At 51.5% G+C, this 9,755-nt stretch overlaps 1 protein-coding gene across 1 annotated transcript in view; it reads left to right on the top strand.

Annotated features, from left to right (window-relative positions):
• The first annotated feature begins 2,458 nt into the window (after positions 1 to 2,458).
• Odf2 (outer dense fiber of sperm tails 2) overlaps positions 2,459 to 9,755 on the top strand; it is a 37,702-nt gene continuing 30,405 nt past the window's right edge. Inside the window, exons 1-3 of the mRNA XM_023700256.1 lie at positions 2,459 to 2,622; positions 5,506 to 5,596; positions 7,216 to 7,341. Coding sequence (XP_023556024.1) covers positions 2,459 to 2,622; positions 5,506 to 5,596; positions 7,216 to 7,341 — 381 coding nt within the window. The remainder of the gene's footprint in view (positions 2,623 to 5,505; positions 5,597 to 7,215; positions 7,342 to 9,755) is intronic.

Genomic DNA, 9,755 nt, shown 5'->3' with positions numbered 1-9,755 from the left:
TGGGGATTGAACCGCGGTCCCTGTGCTTTGCTAAGCTTGTTCTAAGTAGGTGCTTTAGACCACTGAGCCATCTCACCAACCCGTGTCTCCTTTCTGTATTCCTCTTTTACCTCAGAACTATCAATTGTTTGTTTGTTTTGTGGAATTGGGGATTGAATTTAGGCCATTGCGCTTGCTAGGCAAGCACTTATTCTACTGAGCCAACTCTACAGTCCCAGAACCATCAATTATTAAACATAGAAAGGGCTGGCCAAATAGCTCAGCGGATTAAAGCACCTTGAGTTGATCCCCTGTAATCCCAGCTCTTAGGAGGCTGTAAACAGGTAGATCACTATGAGTCTGATCTAGCAGTGAGACCCTGAATACCCTGTAGACCCTTCCGTAAAATACAAAAAAAAAAGAAAAGAAAAAAATTTGTTAAACATGGAAAAACACAAACTAGTCAAGGGAATGGGGTGGGAAATCTCTAGCACTGAAAATCAAATAATGTATGGCAGTCTATGAAAGTGAAGGCAGAAAAGCAGGCCTGTTTAGGAGAGGTGGGAGCTGGAACTTAAGGGTGCACAGTTGTGTGACCCTTTAGGATCATGCTGCCATCAGTGGAGGTAAAGATGTCCAGGAAGGGGCCGGGGAAATCACTCAGCAGCATAAGTGCCTGCTTGGCAAGTGGAAGGTCCTGAGTTCAACTCCCTTGTACGAAAAGAAAAAAATGAGATACAGGAACTGAGGCCTGCTGTCCTGGGAGTTCTCAAAGTCTCCCGGAATCCAGGATGGCCTTGTGAGCCATGTGACAGTCCCCCATGATTGGCTGACAGCGCTGCATTGTGAGATGGTGGGGACTCAGTGAGCAGTGAGGGCCAGTAGGTCTGTACAGAGCGCGGCCACCAGCCACAGTGTGTGAGAGGGCGGGAGTGCAGGAGAAGCGGCCCCTCCTGCTTGGGCCCAGCGGGGTGCTGGGGCTGGGACACACAGTGGGCTGTGGGCAGGAGCTGTCTGGACCAGGCCTATGGCTGGTTTTCCACAGGCAGTTCTCAGCCGGCGCTACTAATGTGTTCTGTGGACCTGGTTTTTCTGGTTGAGTATCAAAGGCAGCACTTGGGGGCTTCCAGGCTCCTCTGAGTTCTGGGAATCAGGATGGAAGACAGGGAAGGATGGGTATCTGACAGGGAAGGGTGGGTATCTACACGGATGGTCTGCTGTAGCACACTTAGAAAAACATGTGCATGTTTTAAGAATTGTTTAATGAGTATATTCTTAGCTGATTGTGGTTATGCATGCCTGCAATTCCAGCACTTGAGAGGCTGAGGCAGGAGGATCGCTGCGAGTTCTAGACCAGCTTGGGCTACAAAGTGAGCTCAAGGTTAGCCTGAACTGAGTAGTCAGAGTCTGCCTCAATTTTTTTTTTTTAAAGTACATTCTTTCAACACTACACATTAATAAATCCAATTTGATACTCCTTGAAGTGGTGTGGCAATGCTGTTTATTAATTTAATTTTTTTTTTTTTTGGCCAGCTCAGGCCACCGGAGGGCGGGGCTGGGTCAGCAGGTGGTGCTGGGGATGGAACTGCTGTCCCCTGCGCCTATTTAAGCTTGAGGAAGCAGGCACTTTAGACCTCTGAGCCCTCTCACCAGCCCCCTAAAAGTTTTTGAGATAAGGCTTAGGTAGGTGGTTCATTCAGGCTAGCCTGACCTCACTGTGTAGCTCACACTGGCCTTGACCTCACAGGGGTCATACCTCATCTTCCCCTCAGCGCTGCCGTTACTGCCGGGCAGCACCACGCTGACGAAATCTGAGTTTAGATATTTAGCGTTCAGAGAAATTTGTGAATTTGTTTCTATTTACAAAAGGTATACTTCGGAAATGTTCATGTTTTAAACATTTTGTTTCATTTCTACTTCCTTAATGATTAGTCAAAAAGGCATCACTTTCCCTTTCTCCTGACAGTTCTTTCACTTTTGCAGAACTGTATTATAAACTGTTTTTTATAACTTCGTGTTTGTGTGTGTGTACAACTTTTTTTGTCTTCTTGAGACAGGATCTCGCTATGTGGTCCAAGCAGGCCTTGAGCTCAGTTTGTAGCCCAGGCTTGTCTCGAACTTGCAACGATCCTCCTGCCGCACCGTCCGAAACTTTTTTCGGTGGAACTGGGGATTGAACTCAGGTCCTTGCGCTTGCCAGGGAAGCACTTATTCTACTGAGCTATCTCCCCGGCCCCCGAAACTTTTTAAGTATAGCACTAAAATGACATTTTTTAAAAATGGCGGAAAGGAAAGCGGGTCCTGGAACCGCGGAGCAAGACCAGGCAGGCCCGCTGGAGGCGTCGTCCGTCTCCCGGGCGACGGTACGCGCGACCCGGAAGTGGGCGGGACGCCAGGAGGGGCGGGGCATCTCTGTGACGCTAGGGCCTGGACCTAATGGCGAAGCCCGAGCGGCTCTTGGGGGGGTTTGAACTGGCCAATGGGCGAGCTGCCGACCGGGTGTCGGAAAAGGAGGCGGAAGCGGGGAGGAGCGGCCGCCAGAGCCGGACTGCATCCGCCGCGGCGTCTCCATGGCACGACCCTGGCAGCAGACTTCAACGACTTCATAAGGAGGCGTTTCTGGGCGCAGCCGTGTCGCTCCTGGTGAGAGGCCGTCGAGGGAGAGTGGGACGTGGGGCGGCATGCGTGTCCCTGCCGCGAGGCCGCCGCGCTCCGGGCTGGCCCCGCTCGTCGCCCGGGTCCGAATGTGGCCGCGCCCCGCCCCCGGCGCGGGCTTCTCCTCCCGTAACGGGCGGGCTGCTGCTCCCTCCTCTCCCGGCCGGCGGTGCGCCGCGCTCCTCCGCTGCCCTTGGGCAGGCTCGGCTTCTCCTCCATGGGCAGCAGCCAGTGTCCTCCTGCGCGCTGGTGGGTGGCCGGCCCTGCGGTCCTTCTCGGAAGCCGCCCCTCGTCCTCCTGACCGCGGCGGGGCCGGCCGGACCGCCGTCACCTTCCCGCGGGCGTGGGTGGCGCACCCCGCGTCCTCCTCGGTCCCCGCCCCGTCTCTGGGCAGTCGCGTTCGCCGCCAGCCGCAGCCCTCCGTCAAGTCCCCGTCCCTCTAAGTCTAGACCCCTGCGGTCAGGGCTCACTTGTCCCCTCTTCTCCCTGCTTCGAATACGATTGGTTCTCCACGCTGTCTGTTCTCCTGGGAACGCCCCTTCTCCTAGGAGACAGTCGCCCCAGCCCCGCCCGCGATACACCTCCTGATCCCAGCGCGGGTTCCCGCCCCTCGGGGCCCACTTGGGGCTTAGCGGTTCTCACTCGCCCACCTCGCCTGCCATCCAGGCCTCAGGTTTCCCCCTGGTAGCCACCCACTTGTCTGTCGTCCTGGGTGGGGCCTGGGCATGGTGGTCCCGTCCCTCCCCATCTGTCTACCCGCAGCGCATCGGGCTCCATGCAGGCAGCTCAGCTTCTCCTATCTTCCCCACTTTGGCAGGACAGTTGCTGTGCGACTTGGACAGTAGAGGAGCGCCTCCCAAGTTTTCATCCAACTGCCACCCCCAAAGCTACCACCCACCTCCCCTCAGAGAGGACGTTTGATGCCAGGCCCCTGAGATTCTCATTGACAAGCCCCTCTCTGGTCCCTCTGAGCCAAGTCTGCTGACCCAATTGCCCATCTTTGCGGCTTTGATGCCTAGCCATGTCTGCCTCGTCCTCAGGTGGCTCCCCCAGGTACTGCCATGTGGGGGGCACCTCCGCCCTAGGGCAGGGAGAGGTAGTCAGGAGCCCCAGCCAGGCCTGCTGAAAGCTTCCCTCTTCAGCTTCCCTTGTCTGTGTGCTGAAGGTCCCGACCAGCATATTTGGAAGTCATCTTTAAAGGGGAGAGGAAGTAAATGCGCACACACACACACATCCCAGCTCTGTACCCTGGCCCCTTACCTGGCAGTGTGTCCTTGAAGCAGACACAAGTGGCCCGCGTCTTAATGAAAAAAGTTCTCAGCACCCCTCTTGGTTTTGGAAGCTGAGTGTAAATAAATAATGATAAGAGGTGAATGTGCAGTTTACAGAATGTGCATGGAATCTGGATGGTTTGGGTCCTTCCCAAACATACTGGCTTTAAGTGAACAGCTGTGTTATGAGTGTGTGGTGGGGGATCTTGCTTTCCCAGCTTTAGTATTTGGCTAAATGGTCAGGAAAGGTTAGAAGGTGTTACATATATGCAGCAACTTGTATACTGATGTGCTCGGTTACTATTATTTTAGTGGGTTTTTCTTTTTTGGGGGGGTTTATTTTTTTTTAATTAATTTAGTGTGTGTGTGTGTGTGTGTGTGTGTGTGGCCAGCTCAGCCCCCCAGGGGGCGGGGCTGACTGGCATGTGGTGCTGGGGGATTGAACCGCGGTCCCTGTGCTTTGCTTAGCTTAGCTTGTTCTAAGTGGGTGCTTTAGACCACTGAGCCATCTCACCAGCCCGTGGGTTTTCTTTTTTAAAACAGGATCTTGCTGTGTAATTCAGACTGGCCTTAAACTCATGTAGCCAAGGGCTGGCCTAGAATTCACATGATCCTCCTACCTTACCCTCCTCGAGTTGGGGTTGTAGGCTTATGCTTCCATGTCTGGCTCAATTAGTTTGGTGTTGCATTTTCTCCAAGAACTTGTGGGGAGGCCAACATATTATTTGGGGGCTGTCAGGAAACAATAGGGTAAATCAGATGATTGTTCTGAGTCCCTTCCCAACTGGGAATTGATGGACATCTCTAAAGTTTGGGGCAGATTGAACTTCTGCTGTCTTTGTGAATCTGGTGATAGGGCTTTCACTATGTATAAGGAAGGGGATTTACCTTAGCAGTACAGTATCTGTCTGCTAAGTGCAAGGTCCCAAGTTCAATTCCCAGTACTCCTCCAAAAGGGGGGAGATTACACATGGCATTAAAATTTGTTCCTGTTTCTTTAGCTCTTAGTAGAATATTTTGGGAAATACTCTTTGGTCCTAAGTGAATATTCAAACCTTGAGTGACAGCAACTGAGATGATTTTTTTTTTTTTTTTTTTTTTTTGGTATTGGGAGTTGAACCCAAGACCTTCACACTGATCTGTGTCCCCAGTCTTTTTTTTTTTTTTTTTCAGACCTGGGGATTGAACTCAGGCCCTTGTGCTTACCAGGGAAGCACTTATTCCACTGAGCCATCTCCCTGGCCCCAAATTCTGTCTTTATATCAGTCACTTCTTGAGCCTTTCTCCAGAGCTATATCTGCCCTGAGGGACTCCCACTCTTGTCTCTATGAGTCCCCCAGCTGCTTCTCAAGTACACTGTGATAGGATGACAGCCAGGCTTTTTAGCAAAAGACCCCGATCAGTGTGATGGGATGGTGGGCTCCCAGGGCAGCCATGTGGCTTCGCCCCTCTCTGAGGCACCCTGTGCCGGAGCCCAGGGACTCCAGGCTGCTGCTCCTGGCTGTGACCCCACAGCCCACCTACAGAGTGCAGTGCCAAGAGTAAGGAGCAGGGCAGCCTAGGGTTCTGCTTGTAATCTGCTTCTTGTGCCTGGGTGCAGGTTTCCATCGTGTGGGAAGAACGGAGTAACGAGTCTCACGCAGAAAAAGGTCTTGAGAACACCTTGTGGCCCACCCAGTGTAACTGTGACGGTAGGTGACTTTCCCCAGCCCGTGACCCCTTCAGAAACGCTTCTGCACACTTCTCAGGCACTGCCTCAACCTGCTGAGTTAATCATCAGTGCGGCCCAAGCGCTTGGTACCTCGCTGTTATGGGTGTCTCGCTTTCCTGCTGCTGCTTTATAATTTTTTTTCTTCCTGTTTTAAAGCTGCCAGCAGTGAGAAGGTTGTTAAAGCGCTATCCTGCCAGGCAAATGCCACAGTTTTTAGAATAGAATTTAAAAAAAAAATAGAGGGAAAAATAATTTTCAGCTAGGTGAAGTGGTGCATGCCTGTATCCCAGCATTCATGAGGCTGAGACAGGAAGATTGCTGCAAATTTGAGGCCAGCTTGGGCTACACAGTGAGTTCAAGGCCAATCTGGACTACAGAGTGAGACACTATCTTAAAATAGCCAGAAGGAAAAAAAGAAGCGCTTCCTTGGCAAGCGCAAGGGTCTGAGTTCAATCCCTGGTTCTGCAAAAAAAAAAAAAAAAAAAGACTGAATGGGGGTGCCAGGGAGATGGCTCAGTAGAGTGGCCTGAGTTCAGTCCCCGGTTCTGCCAAAAAAACCCCCAAACAAAAACACTGAGAGTAGGGGTTAGGAACCAATGGTAAGTGAGGGGGTTTCTGTCCCATTCATGGTTTTTTTGGTTTTGCCTTGTGGTCCTGGACATGAACCCAGGGCCTCACACATGGTAGGCAAGTGCTCTAACACTGGGCTGCATCCCCAGCCTTCCACGGTTTCTTTAGAATCTGCACAACCTTCTTACCCTTAACATTCCTGGCTGCTTTCTATTTCCGGTGTTATATGCCTGCTTGCTGACTGACGCTGCATCATAACCAGTCTCTGTGTCCCTTGCTAATCCGCATGCACGGCTGATTGAGATTCCTGTGTAGAAACTTCTCCTGCTTGCCAGCCCAGTACCCTAAATCCAAGGCTACTTCTGGGAGCTCTGTACTTCTGGGAGATGGATGGAATATCCTCTCGGAGGCCGGCAGTCCTTTCTCCAGAATGGACCGGGTGCCCCCAGTAGCTCCAGCTGGGATGTCTGCGGGAGCCTGGTGAATGCTGCCCCTGCTGCGGCCCTGCCTGCATGCCACGGTCGGCTCCTGTCCCGCTCGCTTGGCGGCTAGGCGTTTGGGGGCCCCGGAGGCTGTGAGCACCGTGCTCATGCCTAGTTTACCCATCCACAGATCAGCCTTTTTTGTGTTGCCCTCCCCTGCCTGCCAGAAGTGAACCATGAAGGACCGCTCTTCAATTCCCCCCTTACATGTTCACGTGGATGAGAACACCCCTGTCCACGTCCACATAAAAAAACTCCCGAAACCAGCAGCAGCCAGCAGCCAGGTAGGAGCACACCGGGGAGGTCGAGGTGACGGCTGTGGCTAGGTGACTCCTCTGGCCCAGCTTGCTTTCGTCTGGCTCCAGAGCTTTGGAGATGTGCACTTTGTTCCGGAGGCCACTTTCCTGCTTGGAAGGTAGGCACCCCAGCAGTGGCCACAGCGACCTCAGTCAGCAGACGCAGCCCTGCAGAGTTGGAGGCAATCTTATCAAAGTGACCCCACCTGACATAGGAAAGAAGGTGACCTGCATCTGTCCCTTTTCCACAGAAATCTCATAAGCGTGGAATGAAAGGGGACACCGTGAATGTGCGGCGGAGTGTCCGGGTGAAAACCAAGGTACCTTGGATCCCCCCTGGAAAGTCATCCGCCCGGCATGTGGGATGCAAGTGGGAGGTAGGCTCATTCCTGTTCGGCTTTCTTCTCCAACGGGTCAGATTCTGTGGGGCCTCAGACTCCGCCCCAATCAGGGTTGGTCCCTGTTTGTGGGCTCCATTTACCCAGGACCGTAGTGGATCCCGAAAGTATGCAGTTCTTTCCAAGCCCTCGAGGTGCTGTCTTGGGGTAGATCCTGGCATCCATCCCAGCATAGAGATGAGAATGGCTCTAGGAGAACATGGAGCCTGTGGGGTCTGCAAAGGTGGCAGGGCTGGGTCTGGAGGCTGAGCTCCAGGCACTGTTTCACATCCGAGGGACAGTGTATGAGTGTGCGTGGGGAGGACGGGTCCTGTGAGTCTGGCACAGTGTGTGAAGCATAAAGATACCCATATCACCTCTGGAGGAGTGGACATATCGCCACCCCAGATGCTGACATGACCCCACTTTGGCGCTTCCATGTCCTGGGGAAGTACCTTTAGTATCTCAGTTGTAATGGCCAAGAGAAGTAGGGTTGGTTTTTTTACCACACCTTACTACATTTTGTCTATCTACAAACATGTGTCCATGCACTCTCCTCTATTTCCATTTTCCATTCATCCACCCATCTGTCATTCTACTCTCCTATCCATCTGCCATTCATCCATCCACACTTGTTCATCTACCCACTCCCATCTGTCCATCTATCCATCTGTTCATCCGTTTGTCTCTTTTTTTAAATGTATTTGGTACAGGGTCTCACTACGCAGCTCGGACTCATAGTGATCCTCCTGTTTTTCAGCTCAGCGCACCCCGAGGGTGGGTGGGGCCTGTGCAGCATGTAGGACCAGGGTTTGACCAAAGCAGGTGTTTTTTTTTTTTTTTTTTTTTTTTTTTTTTTTTTATTTATGTGTGTGTGTGTGTGTGTGTGTGTGTGTGTGGCCAGCTCAGCCCACCAGGGGGCGGGGCTGGCTGGCATGTGGTGCTGGGGGATTGAACCGCGGTCCCTGTGCTTTGCTAAGCTTGTTCTAAGTAGGTGCTTTAGACCACTGAGCCATCTCACCAGCCCCAAAGCAGGTGTTTAATCCACTGAGTTATCTTGCCAGCCCTTCTATTCGTCTCTTATCCGACCATCCACCATTTCACTACCCACACAGCATACATCTGTTGAGAGTTGTTCGAGGCACTGCTGGACCCAGGGGTGATAGCTACAGATCAGGCAGACTTGGGTTCTAATGCTTACTTTCTGGACATTTGCAATGAAAAACTTCAGTAAGACAAGGCTAATAGCCTTTGGCCAAGTTTGGACAAAGATCTTATTTTGAGAAACTCCTGGAAAATGATGATTTCTGATGTTTTGTTTTTTTTTTTAATATTTATTTATTTATTTATTTATTTTGTGTGTGTGTGGCCAGCTCAGCCCACCAGGGGGTGGGGCTGGCCGGCATGTGGTGCTAGGGGATTGAACCGAGGTCCCTGTGTTTTGCTTAGCTTAGCTTGTTCTAAATAGGTGCTTTAGACCACTGAGCCATCTCACCAGCCCCTCCTGATGTATTTTGAAGATTCAGAGGCTGGGGAAATGGCTCAGGGGAATAAGTGCTTCCCTGGCAAGCACAAGGGCCTGAGTTCAATCCCCAGTTCTCCCCCCCCCCAAAAAAAAAAGGAAAGAAAATTCAGCCTCGTTGCTATTGTTTGCTTGGTTTTTTTAGGGCAGGTTCTTACTATACAGTGCAGGCTGGCCTTGAACTCACTATGTAGCCCAGGTGGGGACCGGGGAGATGGCCCAGTGGAATAAGAGCTTCCCTAACTATGTAGCCCAGGGTGCCTCTAATTTGCAGGCTTACTCCTGCCTCAGCTTCCTGAGTGCTGCGACTACAAGTGTGCATTACTATACTATGCCTAGCTATCAGTCCCTTGCAGTTCATTAATTTTTTTTTTTTTTTTGAAACAGGATCTTGCTATGTAGCCCAGGCTGGCCTCGAACTTGCAGCGATCCTCCTGCCTGAGCCTCCCAAGTGCTGGGCTTATGGGCATGTGCCACCACACCTGGCTATAGTTCATTACTTTTAAAATTAGAAATGCAAAGCAAAAGTCATTATTCTGAGATTGATAGTTGTACCTTATGATTTTAACTTCCTGATTTGTCATAAAAGACAAAGGGAATTCTATACATGTTATTCCTAGGATAAATGGAAAGCATTCTGATTAGCAGGAGAAAACACAAGAATGAGTCCATAGTAGTGCATGTGTGTAATCCCAGCTTTTTTCTTTTTTAATGTATTTGGTACAGGGTCTCGCTACGGAGCTCAGGCTTGTAGTGATCCTCCTGTTTTCAGCCTCCCTACTGCTGCAATTACAGGCATGTACCACCATGCCTGGTCTTAGTCCTCAGAGGCTAAGGCAGGAATATTGAAAGTCCAAGTCCTGGGGCTGGGGAGATGGCTCAGTAGAATAAG

Source organism: Octodon degus, unplaced genomic scaffold (assembly GCF_000260255.1).
Source record: "Octodon degus isolate 3935 unplaced genomic scaffold, OctDeg1.0 scaffold00123, whole genome shotgun sequence".
In the NCBI taxonomy this organism is placed as follows: domain Eukaryota; kingdom Metazoa; phylum Chordata; class Mammalia; order Rodentia; family Octodontidae; genus Octodon; species Octodon degus.
This window is presented reverse-complemented; position numbering and strand designations above follow the sequence as displayed.